Source organism: Cryptomeria japonica, chromosome 9 (genome assembly GCF_030272615.1).
Source record: "Cryptomeria japonica chromosome 9, Sugi_1.0, whole genome shotgun sequence".
In the NCBI taxonomy this organism is placed as follows: domain Eukaryota; kingdom Viridiplantae; phylum Streptophyta; class Pinopsida; order Cupressales; family Cupressaceae; genus Cryptomeria; species Cryptomeria japonica.
The window spans coordinates 572534593-572552369 of record NC_081413.1 but is presented as its reverse complement, the minus strand read 5'-3'; the positions used below and the strand labels follow the sequence as shown (position 1 = coordinate 572552369).

Sequence of the window (17777 nt, the reverse complement as noted above, 5' to 3'; positions counted from 1 at the left end):
AGGGATTAGTAAGAAGATCTCTCCACCTGAGAGAGCAAAGTGAGAGGACATGACAATTACAAGGAATTGTCGAAGGTTCAAAGAGTCCAGCAAGAAGTAGGAGTTGGAGCGTCAACCAAAACTGTAGTCAAAAAAGAGAAAAATCGTGTACGTGGAATGAGTTGGAAGAGGTTGCCAGAAACGTGCGACTCCCAAATGATGAAGTAAGCAAAGATATTGCTGACCAGGCAAGTAACCAAACCGTACACTCTACTTCAAGTGAAGACTTTGAATCTACAAACAGTACCAGTAGCTCGTCCGTACAGTCAATACGTAACAAAGGGGAAGAAAGGAACCTCCAGACTAAAGTTGCCAAACATTTTGAAACAAACTTGCACCGTATCAAGAACATGTTCCTCACAGAGGAACCAAGAATAGGGGGCCTGAGTTGAAGACTCTGAGGAGAGAATATAGAAACAAAGGTGTCCAAGGTGTAAAAGACGCAGAAGGTGGATGTGTACATAGCTCGCACATGGCCGAGAGTGCAAGAGAGGCACAGGAACACAGATGAGAGTGTAACGATCCAATCTAGTCAAATATACATAGTGCCTTCTAAGTGAAAACAATGATGAACACCCGGGAGAAGCAAAAACTCCCTAAGTTCATAGGGGACGAATCGGAAGATCATGACCGCCATTGTAAGACTTGCATAACAATCTGGGAGGCGAATGGTCGAGACGACCATGATTATTGGTTGAAGGCATTTCCCACCACACTACGGGGAATTGCCATCGACTGGTATACAGACCTGGCAAATCAACACAAGGTGTCATGGAACGAACTGAAATAGGCATTTCAAGAAGAGTTTAAACTACTAAGAGATGACAATGAAATTGTTGTAGAAATTTACAACACTAGGTAAGGGAAAAACAAGAATGTACCAGCATACAATCATAGGCTCAAGGAACTACTGAACAAGATGGAAAACTAGCCAGCCGACGGGTTGAAGAAGAGGTGGTTCATCGAGGGATTGATCCCCTCGCTATGCAAAAAGATGAAAGTAGTGCCCCCATCCTTGTACACTAATGCTTACAATCAGGCAATGGACATCGAGAATGAAAACAAAACATCCTTCCAAGGGAAGAGGAAGACTGACAATGACGAGAGCATCAACGACAATAGTGATGAAGAATCCAAAACGGTTCGAGCCCTTCAACGGGATATGTTGAGAATGATGAAATAATTGAAGTCTGAAAAAGGAACCAATAAAGAAAGTAATGAACTATGGTGTACTGAGTGCAAAATTGAGGGGCACACGAAAGGTAATTGTCCTAAAGAGATGTTTTGTGAGATTTGTCGAGTGATGGGTCATTCAATCAAGGAGTGCCCATACAATTTGACAACAAGAAGTACAAAAGTATTCTTCACACATGGAGAGTCCACTGCATTGAAACCATAGAATGCATCGCCAGGCAATTATCAAAACCAATGAGGGCGAAATCAAATACAATACAACTCCAACGGATGTCATATCATATAGTGTAGACAATGTAGCGAATGGGGACAGTTTGTTAGAGACTGTCACAATAAGAAAGACAATGTACAATTATTGTGTAAATGGTGTGGACCTAGTAACCATGAAGAAACCAACTGCTCGAAGCAAAAGGGTATAAGTATGTTGGACGTGGAGGAACAAGATGAGGCAGTTTTGGCAATCACTAAAGCACGGGCGAAGAAGGCGGTGTACTTGGACCCTTGTACAAACAAGGAACGACTCCGAGAAGACAAAGCCAAAGTAAAACAAGTGCTGGCGAAGGTACGAGTAACCTCAAAATGGAACTGCAAGTACATCATTGTGGGAGTTAGAGAAGAACATAGTTTGGCCTATCAAGGTGACAAACCTTCAAACTATGCCGCAACTGAGAATGGCAATTACCAATACGGTTAGTGATGACACAATCATCCAAAAACAATGTAAGCCACAAGACGAGGAATTGATAGGGAAACCACCACGTGAAGGGAATGAGACTAGTGATCCAATGTTGCTGACGATGAGGATCGTCACGAAACCAACTATCGTCGAGATGGCAATAATGGGCCAAAAGTTGACAAACACCATCATTGACAAGGGCTTGGGAGTTAATGTGTTGCCGGAGGACACTTGGAAATGTCTGGGGAAGCCGACACTCTGGCCGCCAACCTTCCACTTAGTAGGTTTCCACTAACATGCCATCAAGTTGTTGGGAACATTGATGGCACAAAAAGTAATGATTGGGATGCAACAATTTTTCTTGGACTTCGTCGTCATCCTATTGCAGAAGAAGGCGTACAACACATTCCTCAGGAGGGGATGGTTGATTACTGCCAAGGCAAATCATATTTGGAAGCGGAACACGCTCTCGATCAAGAGTGATGAGAGGAAGTACGTCATTGACCTAAGGAACCAAGGGGTGAGTAAAGAACTGACATCATCCGACTTAGAATTCCGAGGGTGGAGATTTTGGGATGGAGGAAGGAAAGGCATGGAACTAAACGATGAAGGGGTGCTCAAGTTGGAAGATTGTTTTGAAGATGAGACGAGTTCCTTGAATGGACTATTTACAACTCTTGATGAAGAGAAACCAATAAAAGTGTGTAAATTTATGGATGATACATCTGATAGTACAAAGATGGGAAATGGAAGCAAAAAAAAGGAATTGAAGAAAATAAAAAAATTTAGAAGGCAAAATATGGAGTTGGCCAATGAGAAAATATTTAATAATGGAGGTATTAAACTGGTATGGGAGGGCAGGTGAGGCTATACGAAGAGCAGACAAGGAACAAAACACTCAATCATATGGATTTGTTGGGAGACTACACGTGGGTAAGGAGGTGCACCTACCGAAGGAGTTGTACGTAGCGAAGGGGATCTAACAAGTATCAAAAAAAAGAGAGGGAGTTCAACCCATACATGAAAAGTCATACACAAGCAAGGAGAAGACACCGTACAAAAGAAGGAAGTTGTTCAAAGTGGAAGTTGAGCCGTATGCAAGGGTTGTGAAGGAAGACATACGGCAAGCCATCAATATTGTATGGGCCAAGGAAGTTGTTCGTAGTACGACTGTACAGGTAGAAGCAACACTAGAGAGCGTTGGTGCGACCATACCCACACACGGCCTTCAATTATTGTTACCAACTGTATGAAGAGGACATCGGGCCATACGAGTAGAAGGAGGCCGTAAAGAGCTTGGGAGGCTATATGAGGTGAAGCCATACACCACATGCATCAAGTTCAACAGGCCATACAAGGAAGCACACGTGTCGTATGTGGAGGAGAAACAGGTACCACACAAGGAGGTGTCATACGGCCCACACGTGCTAGGAGGTACGCTACATGGACAAAAGAAAGGAAGAACATACACCTTAGTGAAGAATCTGTACATAGAAGTCGAGCCGTATGTAGAGGTTAGGCCATACACAGAGGAAGTCATACAACACAAAGGAAGAAGTGGTAGGCCATACGAGGTTGCAATAAAAGAGTCGTAGGTGAACACCATCAACCTATATGTGAACGCCAACACAACTGTACAGACACGAGCACGGGTGGAAGGTGGTTCATATGCCGAAGGGATCAAGCCATACGAAATTGTACGTGAGGAGCATCAAACCGTGCGAAGAGTGCATCCAAATTTGGTCGTACATAAGGACAAGCCTAGGTCGTATGGGTCTGCCATTGAACCGCATAAGCACATAGGTGTGCAGGTCGTACGTTGCGAATAGCAGACCGTATGTGTCGTGTTTCAGACCGTACGTAATTTGTATCATACCGTACGTGAGGTGAGGGGAGCCGTACGTGGTCAGAAGTAGGTAGTAGGAGTGAAATCTCTATTTTCTGGCTTCATCAGCATTGTTTTTGGCATCTTAAAAAATAAGAAAATTAATGTGTGCCATGTAGTTTTGTGTGGCTCTTAAGGTCTTAATTTGGTGTTGGCAGCTGCCCTGGGACCCCACGAGGGGCGCTGTTGAACCTCACATAGCTGAATAGGGTAAAAGATGATCCTGGTTTTTTGGTCCAACTGCTTGTCAAACCATATCAGTCTTTTTTGGTTCCAGGGTCCTAAACCAGGTTTTTATATAAAAAAAAAGGTAATTGAATTCCTTTTATATTTTTTATCTTCAGTCAATCTTGATTTCAAGTAATATTACAGTCAAATAATTTATAATGATCTTAGTAAAGACTACAAGATAAAATGGCACTGCATGGTCTGAAAGTAAAAATGGCAATTAGGAAATTATGAGTGAATTTGAGAACATCAAGATCTAAACCCAACATATCACAACAGTAAATATAGTGGCAGATCTAGCGACCAATTAAGGGAGTAGAAAAGTTGGGCAAGGGAGTTTAGATGGCATTAAAGCTACTATCAGAAAATTGAGACAAAGCAGAAATGTTTGCTCTCCATTAACAATTGTAAAACTTGAGATCGAAAATAGAAAACACTTATGTGGATAAAAGAATTTCTACATGTGCCCCCAATAGTGCCTTTTCATGTTTGTATCAAACATAAGAGAATAACAATCAGACAAATGAGTGTGATAAATGAATGATTAAAGCCACTAGTGCTTATTCCTGCTAACTTTATTGCAATTGAAATATGCTGGTATTGTACAGATATAAGATTTTATATGTTGTGTTTAATTTCAAACCAAAACCTTGTCATTTCTCAAATGAGTCATCATTAAAGCTTCATCATGTCATCCATTTGTTCTTGTCGTATCTCATATACATCTTTGCAGGGCAGACAAAAAGAGATTTCCAATGCATCTAGCAAAGATTGGACCTTGAACGATGGAGAAAGAGCAAAAATTCATCAAGGCAAGAAATAATGTTTCTCGATGAAGTGGAGCATGCCTAATTGGGGGTAGACAAGAAGTCTTAAGTGAAACTTGGAAGTGTACATGATGCAGTGCACCATTACGAAGTAGAATAGATTTTAAGTTGATAAAAACAGGCAGAGTAGTGCATTGAAGGTGAACAAAATTGCAGAGTGAGAATCTGCAACCACACACAGAGTCGCATGCCTAAGAAGAGAGGTACATGATTTTTCACAAAAACCTGCTTATCAATGCATTGGCACACAACATAAAGAGGGACACCACAAAGTTTGAAAACATAAATTGCAGATTACATATGAGGGTGTGCCCTGTAACAGAGAAGCTGATTTTTCAAATGCCAAAATATGCAAAGACTGTAAACGAGTGGCACACTGTTATTAAGAGTAACTACTTTTAGGTTGTCGAAAACATGCAGCCATTCATAAAGGCATGTGCCACATGGAAGAAAGACAAATTTTCCAAATTAAAAGAGTTGTAGGTGTTTATAGAGGGCACATGCTGTCAGTAAAGGAAAAAAGTTCTTCACTAAGTAGTAGTATTGTCATAGTTTTGAGGCATCATGCTCATAAGAGGAAGGGCATGTTTTTAAAGAAGAAAAAAGTTGCAACAACAGTAATGAAGTGTACTCATAATCTGAAAACAAATTTTCAAAGGACAAAAGTGATCTCCCTATTGCCTGGGATGTGTCATTGTGAAGGCCAACTAGGGTTGTTTAAAATCAAAATCCACATTAGGCACACTCTTTCTCTCAAGCCGGTAAAATTTCTCAGTAACTGCAGGACGCCTGGGGTTTTGGGGCAATTTTTCAGACATTATCAACATTTAAGAAACATCTCTTTGTATTCTTCAAAGCTGCCTAGGGTTTAGTTGCATCAAACCCAATATTCTTGTGATCATTCCTCGAACATGCCTAGGGTTTCTAGTCACCATTTCAGAAAGTCTTCAGTCTCAGATAACATCAGATTTTCAAATAGAGATGACAGAAGTTTGAACATGTTCACGAAATCTCTCATTTCAAACATCCAGAGCTGGATCAATTTTTCAAATAAAGTGTCAGTTTTTCACAATCTAAGAGAAAGCCTAGAGTTTGAAAGTGAATTTTCAGCCCTTGTCTTCATTCAACCAGTCAATTGTTACGTCCATCCAGAGCTGGATCAGATTTCATCACTGTTAGCAAGTTTTGATCAATAAAAATTAAAAAAACAAGATATCAGCATACATAACATCATCATACAGGCATGTTTAGAGAGCAATATTTTCATATACTCTATGGTTTCAGAGTATCCAAGGTTGCATATTTCAACTAGGGTTTGGTGTAGAGATCAGCACAAGTAAGGGAATTTTGAATTCAAGACATCAAAATTGGTTTTTAGATTTTTGAGACAGAACTAAAGAACTTCGTCAAAATCATTGCCAAGAGTGTTGGATGGCTATTTTAAACTCAAGCTATTTATAGTCCATGCTACTTTTAGCCTTATGATTTTGTAGAAGATAAGCATTTCTGGTAAGTGTATTTTTAACGACTATTTATAGATTGGTCATTTTTAGAGGATTTTATAAAAGATATTTTCTTTGTTGAAGTTATCCTTATCAAAAATCTATTTGAAAATTTCCTAATTTATGGTTTAGAATTTGTGAACAAAACTCTAGAATGAGTTTGCTTTGTGTGCAAGCAAATCATTCTCAGCTTAGAAGTCTTTGTTAGATTTTGGCACCTGAATTTTCAATAGGAATTTAGTGTTTACTTGCTGCTAAAATTGTTGCTTAAACATCTCATTAGGGATCTTGTGGATGTGTGGTGTGCTTGGATAGATATTATAACTTTGAAGAATTTGCACACTTTGTATTGCATGTTTCCACAAAGTTGGTGATTGTGGCTTTATACACAATTCCTTAATTCTTTTTACCAAATTGTACTTCTTTTGTTCAAATCAATTCGATCCTTGTGTTGTTCTCACAGTTTTTTGTTTCTACTTTTAACCAGGAAAAGTGAGCATTCATTAGCTGCTATAGGCTGTTTGCTTAGGTAAAAACAAATAAAAATCTCTCATGTGAGGAGTGCCAAATCCCCTTGTACCCTTACCCAAGAACAAAAAGTAATTTCTTTAAGTTGTTTCCAAAGTATATTCAAAACCCCATGAGTTAAGTTGTACGTATTGTAAAAAGCTTTGTTACAGAGAGCTTCCCCTCCTAATTTGAAGAAAGGTTTTACCTTACATGCTGTTCCATTTTGTGTCACACTGAAATGTGCAAATTAAAATACTAATAGCTAGGAGTTGAATAAAGAAGATCCCCATATATGGAAAAGTAGATGCTTACATTTGATTGTTAAAATTCATTTCAGATTTTTGTTTTCCTACTTTGGTTAGCAAAGACCAACAAGTAGTTGGCATATGATGAATATCAGCCAACCATTTTAAATGACATAAACGAGGGATAGCATTACTCAGAAGCAAATGAAGGTGCCAAAGACATTATGTATTTTCATAGCTAAAGTAATGCAGAAGTACATGCATATTTATATACAACCAATATGACATGCAGACACACAAGAAAGCATCACGAGATTCATGGCATAGTAGTTTTGCAGTCTTATCCTCCTATCAGTTAAGTGACAAGAAAACACTCTAATATTAAAATATAATTCTGATCCATGTCATCAATTTTCTAAGTAGTCTGCTTGCTTACCACAATACGTATTGTGATCGACACTGCATATATCTGCATCACAAACATAATTTAAAATATTAGATAAATTAGCATAAAATATTCCCTAAAATATATTGAGATCAGATCAAGTCCTTATGGCTTTTCGTGCATGCACTATGATTTGCAGGTCCTTACAGTATAATTCTTCATTCTCTGAAAGATTGCACGACTTGTCAACACTGCACTGATGATAACACTGAGACCTGGCTCTGTAAGAACTATGTCAGAAGCACTTCTTGCTGCATCAGTTGCATCTGCAACAGCAATTCCTATATCTGCCCTTTTTAATGCAGGTGCATCATTAACACCATCCCCAGTCATTCCACATATATGCTTCCGGGCCTGCAATCGCTTCACAATTTCATACTTATGCTCTGCATCCATAATCAGAAGCCAGTGAATCAAGCCCATTATACTAATGGCTAATGAAAGTGTAAAGCATTCCAACTGTTCATGCCCGCCTAAGAAAGCAAAATAGAAAAAGGGAGTGTCTTCCCCTGGAAACTTGGAAGAATGTAAGATTTTCCTCACCTGGGAAAACACCAGCAAAGCCATCAGCCTTTTCTATTAAATCGTCAACTGGTAAAGCTGCAATTGATTGATCCTTAGCCTGCCCCAGCAATGATGATGATGGATACATGTTTGTACCCATACCCAGCCGCCGGCCTGTCTCTTTGCCAATAGCTAATTGATCACCTGGTATAAATTTACAAATAGTTAAAAAGTATTGGCTGCTGCTCACACAACATAGGATGGATGTAAGCCATTACTTTCTTGATAAGATGAGCAAAAGGCAGGAAGAAACAAACATCATCATAGCTTCACCATACCTGTAATCATTTTCACATTCACACCAAGATTAAGAGCCCTTCGAATAGTTTCAGCACTGTCATGACGGGGAGGATCAAAAAGAGGCATCAGTCCAATAAACTGCCAGGGCCCTCCAGGACTATCCTTCTTGCCCTCTGGAACTTCCTGCCAATGGATACAATAATCCAGATAGAGATTTCATTGTGGAGGAATTCAGAACAATGAATCGAGCAAAACGAACATAAAATAAAGGACCATATTACAAACCTGATAGGCAACTGCAAGAGATCGAAGTCCACGTTCAGCAAACTTGTCAATAACTGTATGAACACGGCGCTCAATATCTGACTTATTATGTGCAAGGTTGAGAATCTGGAAAAAGTTATCAGACCATGACACATTTAATGAGAAGTAAATGTAAGTGCTCATCTTGTTGGTACATCAACATCATCTGAAACGTAAAACCATACCTGCTCTGGTGCACCTTTACTGACACGATGCATTTTTCCATCAGCATCAATATAAGTAAGAGCAGTCCTCTTGTCAGTCGGATTAAAGGGAAGGAAATGAACTTCTTGAATGCCTGCCCGAGCCTTATGTTGCACGATATCAATATACAGAATAGCAGCAATGAGTATATGATATAATCAACACAACTGTAATGATCAACAAATATCATAGCATAAAATAAACCCTTTTACCTCCTTGGGGTCGGCAAGCATCCCAACAATTGCAGCATCAATGGCATCTTGGTTTTCTGTTCTGGATGCTCTTGCAGCCATCAAGACAACTGTATCCTTGTCAACTCCTTTGGCAAACACCTGTGTGAAAAAAATTAATAATATAAACTTGCTAAGGAAATGATAGATTTACTACAGAGATAGCAATTAACAGCCTAATCTAACCTCAATAAGGTTTTTATCCACAGTAAGCTTGTTCAGAGTTAATGTTCCAGTCTTGTCACTGCAGAGCACATCCATTCCAGCCATTTCTTCAATAGCTGTCATCCGTTTTGTAATTGCACCCTGGATCACCATATACTGGATCAGAGTTGTGTTCTCAAAATAGAAATTGTGTAATCTTTCTTACAGTTCTCTATCCAAGAAAGAACCGTCAGAGAGAACTATATTCAAACTTAAACCAATGATAATTTCCACAGCCATCTGTCCGAGAAAGCACTGCACAGTTTGCACTTAGCCCCAAGCATCACTATTTTAACTAACCTGTTGAGATAGCCGATGAGATCCAATAGCCATTGTCACAGAAAGAACTGTGGGCATTGCTATTGGAATCCCACCAATTAGGAGTACCAGAAGATTGTCAATTCCAGGACGATATTTGCGATCTTGAATAGGGTACATGACAATAATCTCAACTATCATGCCAATGGCAATTGAGCAGATGCAAAAATTCCCAATTGCTGTCAGAACCTGTAACCCATTTCAAGTAAAATAATTACATTAACATGAGAAAGATAGCTCAAATAGTTTACCAACTAAATCATCCACCATGACCTTCAAATACCTATGACAATAATCAAGTCACAAACTGTTACAATTACAAAAGCATAGGAATGCAAAAATGACAGAAAACAGAGGCATACATGAGAAACATAGCTTAAACATTTACCAACACAATCATCCACCATAACCCTGGAATCCTAGAACAATAATCAAGTTACAAACTACTACTGTTACAACAGCACTTGAGGCATAAATTACAGGCAAATGACAGAAAACAGAGGCATACATTAACAAATAAATGCTACTCAAAATACAAACCTTTTGGAAATGACCGACTTGGTTTGTAGAGTCCACGAGATGGGCTGCTTTTCCAAAAAAGGTATGAACTCCTGTGGCGATGACAACAGCTTCAATTTCGCCTTGCTTGCAAGTGGATCCAGAATAAACTCCATCACCAGGACCCTTGGTTACGGGCAAAGACTCGCCAGTAAGGGCAGACTGCAAATTGTTCAGTCTGAAAAAGTTTAAAATAACTTGCCAAAATATCGAGCAGTTTTATTTTTATTCCCACAAACTACAGAATACACTATAAATCTTCCGGCATATGCATTCAGTGAAAGGAGAAAAGAACGCATTTGCCCCAAACCTGGTCAATTTTTAACGGGTCTCCCTCCAGAAGACGAGCATCTGCAGGAACAATGTCTCCAAGTTTAATGCTAATTATGTCACCAGGAACAAGTATGGCTGCATCCTCTTCACGCCACTGTCCATCTCTGAGGACCTGTTAAATACAAGGTGCAATAGTTACATGATTATGCAGATAACTGATACAAATGTACATGCAACTATAAAACTAGAATAAAACAATCATTCAGCTGCATGCTTGACTGAAGAATCAACAGGAGAACTAGACAATATCAGGACTTTTGTTCTCAGCAGAGGAGGGTGAATATACTTTGGCCTTAGGAGCCAACCGAGCCATCAGTGCTGCAGCAGCATTGCCTGCATTGTTTTCTTCAATGAAACTTATTGTGGAGTTAACAACAAGCAATGTTATTATACCTACAAAATCCTGCCAGTCAGGAGGCTTGCCCTGCAAAAACATGCAATGAAGATGAAAAACCAAACTGCAGAAACTTAAAAGTCTCATTGATGCGGAATACAAGAGGCATTTAAAAAAGGAAGCATGCGATAGTAATGTACAAATAATCAGCTCCTTTACGTGTGTATAGACAAGGTGGCTAGTACAGATGCTTAATAAAAGAAGCAAAATGATTACAATTAACTTACAGAAGAGACTATTCACTCCTAAAAAAAGTATGTTTAGTTGATCGAAGAGCAGAAGTTAATACCCCAGCAAGTTCTTGATGAGTTCATAACATTGACCCTTAAGCCTCTCAGGAAAAAGCATGTCTCAAAACAAACACCCCTATAAAACTACCGACAATAAGTTCGCTGTTTTAATTTGACAAATATATTAACTGATAACTGCATTTGAGAAAAACATGATGGGTGCTATACAAATTAACCGGATATTTATTTAGAACAAAAACCTTAAAAAAGATGCTTGTGCCGATCACGATTACAAAGATATAATGCTAGATCAAATAGCAGATCTTATAACAACAAGGACAGAAGACACAAGAGGCCACTAAATTCGAAAAGTAGAAACCAAGAATCTCAAGTACTCTGCCCTAAAAAAGCACCAAAATGATGACACAACCACATACAGTGATGAATTTGTTTAAAGAAAACACATGGGGTGACTAAAAACCCCATGCTGAAACCATGAAGCGCCGAAACAATCACATAACCCTACACAGTAACACCTATTTTTACTTTGAAATGAAGAGAACTATTTTTCTTTGAAATGAAGAAGACTGTTTTTATTTTGAAATGAGGAGGCCAGCTATTTTTAGCTAGAAATAGAGAGAACAGAACCAAGAGACAATCACTTACTCCTCCATTTGCCAAGGCAATAGCCATGATGGCCGCTGCTTCCATGACCCATGATAAAGGGTTCCACATAAACCCCAAGAACTTTAGGAATTTGCTTTCCTGTGCATCCATACAAACAAAGTAGCTGGTTAATCATACAAATCCAGCAGCCGGTTAAGTTAATCATTTGAAATATTTACATAAAAAGATTCCACGTAAACCCAAACAACTTCAGAGACACCCACCCATTACAATGAAATCCAATCTGTAAAGACCCAGATAGCCCAAAGAAGTCCTTCAATCTTAAACCTCAAAAAAAGCATACTAAATTCAGTCTAGTGCACAGAGCCGAAGCACCCAGAGACAGCTTCAGTCCCGAATACAAAGGAATGTTAGGATTCGACAACTTTAAATACCTTTTTCTCTTCTAGCTTGTTGTAGCCAAATATAGTAAGCCTCTCCTGAGCAGCTTCGCTGCTCAAACCCTCCTTGCTGCATCTTAGATTCTCGAATACTTCCTCGATGGGAATGTTTTCCTGCATTCATACAAACTCGATGTAACCAAAAGAAGCCCAAAGACCTCAACTGCAAAAGCAAATCCATGCTTACCAAATCTACAGCTTCTTTGTTGATGGCCTCCAAAGTGCCTGCCTTGTCCCCCATTGCTACTTCTGTGTTTTACCACCACACAAGCTCAATCATCCCACACCTTTTTTCTCGGATCTACTACTTTGGACTGAAGTAACATGGAATTTGGTGAATTATGAACAACAGCACCTCCAAGTAATACTATTATTATTAGAAAAAAGCTTACAGGTGTCCTAACTCATTTTTTATGGCTGGGCAACTTTTTGTTTTTAACCAGAGGCAAAATACTCGATTGGTTGCTTTAGAGACTGGACATACATTACTATCAGCGAACAGAAAGAAGATGAGAAAGGATACTGCAAAGTAATAAAACCATGAATTTTGTACGGCAAAGGAGAAAAGATTTTTTCTTCAATCTTGTCAGCTTCACTGGGCCCCGCTTCCTATCTCACACCGAACACCCCAACCTATCTGTTACTGGTAACCATTTCCTACTTCCTAGTCAGTTGCATCCCCCCATTTGGGCATTTTTGTTTGGGAAGTATATGATGCTCTGAATTTTTATAATCATGGGTATCTGATGCAGGGTATTCAGAGAAAAAGAATTGTGATCAAACAATCTGTAGTGCGTTTTTTGTGTGATTTTTTTTCATCATGTTTCAGTGATTTTATATGATATGATCTGATATTCAATAGAATAAATGGAAGTGATTTTTTTGGTTGTAACGTGGATATCTAGTTCACCAACTTTATGGTATATTATTGTTTTAAGTAAATATGTATGTTTAATATAGATATTTTAAATAATATAGATATTTTAAATATATTTATTTAAGAGACATGAAAATGTTTGTTTATTATATTTTAGTTATTTTTATATAATATGATCTGTTATTAAATAGAATAATAAAATAAAATTTAGAGTTGTAATGTGAAATCTAGTTCACCAACTTTATAATATACTATTGTTTTAAGTAAATATGTGTGTTTAATATAGATATTTCAAATATATTTATTTTAAAGAAGGAGATATTTATATGTGGAAATGTTTGTAGTGTATTTGTTATTTAGGATGGATAAACAGTCATCTTTTCACATTGTTGATGTTTAAAATATGTATTATATTAATTAAAATATAGAATTATTGTTTTATTCACTTTTTCACATTTTAGATGTTTACAATATATATTTTAATGATTAAAATATAGAATATTTTATTTTTCATTAAAATAATTGTTTATTTTACTTTAGAGTTGTTCTTGAATAAGATTTTTATTATGAAAGTCTCAAAAAAAGTAAACTATAAGAACTCTTTATTTCATTTTTTCACATTATAGGTGTTTAAAATGTGTATTTAAATGATTAAAATATAGAATAATTTTTTTATTCAAATAAAGAATAATTTTATTTTACTTTAGAGTTGTCCTTAAATAAGAATTTTATGATGGAAATTTCCAAGGAGAAAATTATAAGAATTCTTTCTAATGAGATATGCATGTTATAATTATTAGTCAATCCACACCAAGAACAAATATCTTTCTATTGGTTGAAGACAACAATAAGATTACTTTTACTTGTTTTTTAATTTTATTAAGAAGTAAATTATAGGAATTCTTTCTAATGGGATATATAAGTCATAATTATAAGTCAACCTCACATCAATAATAATTATGTTTATATTACTTTCTTATGTCTATTAAAAAACTAAATATGGGATATTAAGATTTTAGAAATATATTTTTTAATTAAATTGTGTATTTCTTTGAATTGTTATTATGTTAAAGAATTAATATGATAATTCATACTTTGGTCTCTTAATTTTGATTACTAGATTGAATTTATTAAAGAGAAATAAATTAAGATTGAAGGCATGTGGCATCTAATGTGGATCCTTCCACATGTTCCGAGGGAGGTTTTATAGTTTCTTATTTAAATTTTAATTATTTGAAATTTAGTTTTATCTAACTAAACTTAAATTTTATCAGCTTGCATAGCACCAAGGGATGTTAAATAGCTAGGAATTTTCTAGTAGATACAGGCCCTCTCTCGCATGCATAATTTGTTGCTTAAATTTTTTCGTTAATTTGTATATTTTACCTTCAAAAGGACAAATTAATAATGATTTTTTTTTTAAAGTGTTACTAAATGGTATATTTTTCCATCAAATTTAGCTAATTACCTAATCCAAATTTTATTCCATATTCACGCATCTAAAAGGATTGATTCTATTTATTGAGCATCTCAAGTCAAATCCACAAATTGCATAAATAACTTAATTTAGTTCTATAAATAATAGAAATCACTTTAAAAAATTATTTAAAATCTAAAATTAGGCATGTTTCCTTCATTTCCTACTAGTCATTTTGAAACAACCAAATCATTAAATATTTAAAAGTATAGCCTAAAGTGTTGTATAAAAAACATCATTATGAGGATCTATTGAACTATAGAGAATCTTCGTTACAATTACATGAAGTAGACATTAACATTTTAGGAGAAGTACATGAGTAGCTAGTGTCTTTGACCTCTTGTTCTCTAGTAAACTCCTAAATAGTGTCTTTGACCTCTTGTTCTCTAGTAAACTCCTAAATAGTGACTATAAACAATGAGATGAACATGTTCTTGACATCTATATTGACAAATTTCAAGTATGTGTATAGGGTTTAGTTCCACACTTGGCAAGGTTAGTTTTGCAATTGCAAAAGTAAACTAATTGCAAAACTAACCTAAAACATAAAATAATACTTTCTTAGTCACGAGGTATTTGTCTAATTGGTCATGATTTTCTAGCATATTAGTGGTTTATTTAGTTTGGCATTACAAGATTGATATCAAGCATGTTTGTTTAAATTTTATGTATTTATTTTAATACTATTATTAGCTCAACTCTTTATCTTAGATGAAATTATTATTTATGATGATTAACTAATTTACCATAGAATATTTAAATTTGAGTTATGTTATTATCCCTTACATAAATCGATGAACTCAACATAACCTACACCTCCTATTGTTTTATCCTTCACTGTTAGGGTTTTAGATCTAATTTTTTATTGCATACCTTTCATGTCATATTTGATTAGGGTTTTAGTCCACCCCTATTTGTATGCATTGCTTTATCTCTCTAAGAGTTTGGTTTTTATAGTGTAGTATATATTTCATCACTACATTATTATATCCTTGTTTGATTCTTAAGGTTCTATTAATGATTTTATGTTTACAATTTGAGTTATTATTAATAACCCTTGGATCTCTTTCATGCCATTTCTTCTTGTAGAAATTAGGACCCTCGTTATTTGATCCCTACCCATCAATCCACCCATTGATTGTGTCTTGCTACCAAACCATTTATCACATATTCTCATAAACCTTTGTCTTTATTCTCTATCCATGCATGCCTCACTGATTTTGATATATTCTAACAAAATCCATGCATGCCTCACTAATTTTGATATGATTTGATATTATATAGATTGATATGAAATCATGTTTTTAGAGTTGTATATGGATATCTAGTTCACCAACTTTATCTTTGTATTATTGTTTTAAGTAAATTATGTATATTACAATTATTAATATAGCTATTTTAAACATGTCTATCTCAAAGTTGTTGATATATCTATGTGTGGAGATGCTTCTATTACAATTGTTATTTGGTACAAATAAACACATTGTCTCTCCACATTGTAGGTGTTTAAAATATGTATTCTAATGATCAAAACTTAGAACTGTTTTTTAATTCACTTAAAGAAGTATTTTATTGTACTCTAGAGTTATTCTTCAATAAGATTTTTATTGTGGAAGCCTTGAGGAAGTAAACTCTATGGATTCTTTCTAATGAGACATACATATCATAATTATTAGTCAATCCCACATCAATAGTATTTTTATGCTGAGAGGTATCTACAGTGACATCAAAATGTTCGTAAACAAAAATTCAATTTTGAAACAATTTGACATGCAAATGATGGGTAAATGCATGAAATATGTCATCTTTTGGTTTTTGTGGAGGTGTTATTTTATTACTCCAAATAAAATAGAACCCTCGCCACTTGTATCCAACTATATGAAACCGTTACATTCAAATGATAGTGGAAGAGTGCCAAAATATATAAAAAAGGGAACAATCAACTCTATTATTATCCATATTTTTAAACTCTTATATACTACTAATATTGTTGTAATTGTCAAATTCCCTTCTATTATAAGATATCTCTCGGCATAATTTACCTATATTTTTAAAATATAGATATACTAGTTATTAGATGTAGTGACACCAATAACAATTACTAATGTTTATTTTTAATTAAGTAGTAAACTATGGAATTTATTTCTAATGAGATATGCATATTGTAGTTGTTAGTCAATCCCACATCAATAATATTTTAATTTTATTTTTAATTTTGTATTACTTTCTTTTGTCCACCAATAAAACACTAGATCTAGGTTATTAAAATGGTAGAATTTTATTTCTCAATTAAAATGTGTATTTCTTGGAACTATTATTACATAAGAGAAATGATTTGGTAATTTTTACTTGAGTCTCTCAATTTTGATTAGTATTCTTGAAATTTATTAAAAGTAATGAAAAAAATTGAAGGCGTGTGGCATCTAAAGTTGTATGCTCCTGTCCTTCCACGTGTTTCAAGGAAGGTTTAGTAGCTTCTTGTTTAAATTTGAATTGTTTAGAGTTTAGTTGTCTTTCTTTTTCTCTCAACCCTATAATACAATTTTTGTAATCATTTGTCTACTGAACTAATCTACTCAAATTCTAACACTATACACCTTGCATAGTGTTAGGGAATGTTAAATAGATAGAAAGTTTTGAGTGGCTGGGGCCCTCTCTCCACGTAAATAATTTTTTGCTTAAGCTCCAAAATGACATTTTAATAATGGAAGCCTTTTGAAGTATTACTAAGCAAATGGTGAATTATTGCATCAAAGTTAGTAAATAACATAATCCTAGATCTACAAGGACTAATTCTACACTTGATTCTATTTATTTAGCATCCCAAGTCAAATCTATAATTTGCAGAACTACCTCAATTCAATTTTATAAATCATGAAAATGACTTCCAAATTTTTAATTTTAAAATCTAAAATCCAACATGTTTCCTTCCTTTCTTACTAATCATTATGAACCAACTAAAGCATGAAACATTTCAAACCATAACCTAAGGTCTTGTATAAAAATCATCATGAGGATCGATTGAGAAATAAAGATGATATTTTTCACAATTACATCACTACAAGTATCATCAACCTCTTGTTTCATAATTTTTAGTTAGTGATAAAGGCTTGATCAAAGGATAATAAATCCTTCCCTACAAAATTCCTAAACAATGACAAGTTACATACAATGAGATGAACATGTTCTTGACATCTATATTGACAAAGTTCAAATCCATGAACCAA

The 17777-nt window shown here is 35.5% G+C and overlaps 1 protein-coding gene across 1 annotated transcript in view; it reads right to left on the bottom strand.

The window, feature by feature from the left end:
- Window positions 1–12985, bottom strand: part of LOC131062881 (plasma membrane ATPase 3) — a 33867-nt gene extending 20882 nt beyond the window's left edge. The window contains exons 1-15 of the mRNA XM_057996619.2: window positions 12384–12985; window positions 12191–12310; window positions 11796–11894; window positions 10792–10929; window positions 10483–10617; window positions 10155–10334; window positions 9597–9803; window positions 9279–9398; window positions 9075–9194; window positions 8844–8966; window positions 8641–8745; window positions 8394–8538; window positions 8095–8259; window positions 7699–7937; window positions 7543–7575 (exon numbers count right to left, since the gene is read on the bottom strand). Coding sequence (XP_057852602.2) covers window positions 7543–7575; window positions 7699–7937; window positions 8095–8259; window positions 8394–8538; window positions 8641–8745; window positions 8844–8966; window positions 9075–9194; window positions 9279–9398; window positions 9597–9803; window positions 10155–10334; window positions 10483–10617; window positions 10792–10929; window positions 11796–11894; window positions 12191–12310; window positions 12384–12437 — 1983 coding nt within the window. The 5' untranslated portion in view covers window positions 12438–12985. The remainder of the gene's footprint in view (window positions 1–7542; window positions 7576–7698; window positions 7938–8094; window positions 8260–8393; window positions 8539–8640; window positions 8746–8843; window positions 8967–9074; window positions 9195–9278; window positions 9399–9596; window positions 9804–10154; window positions 10335–10482; window positions 10618–10791; window positions 10930–11795; window positions 11895–12190; window positions 12311–12383) is intronic.
- Between the last annotated feature and the right edge of the window lie 4792 nt (window positions 12986–17777).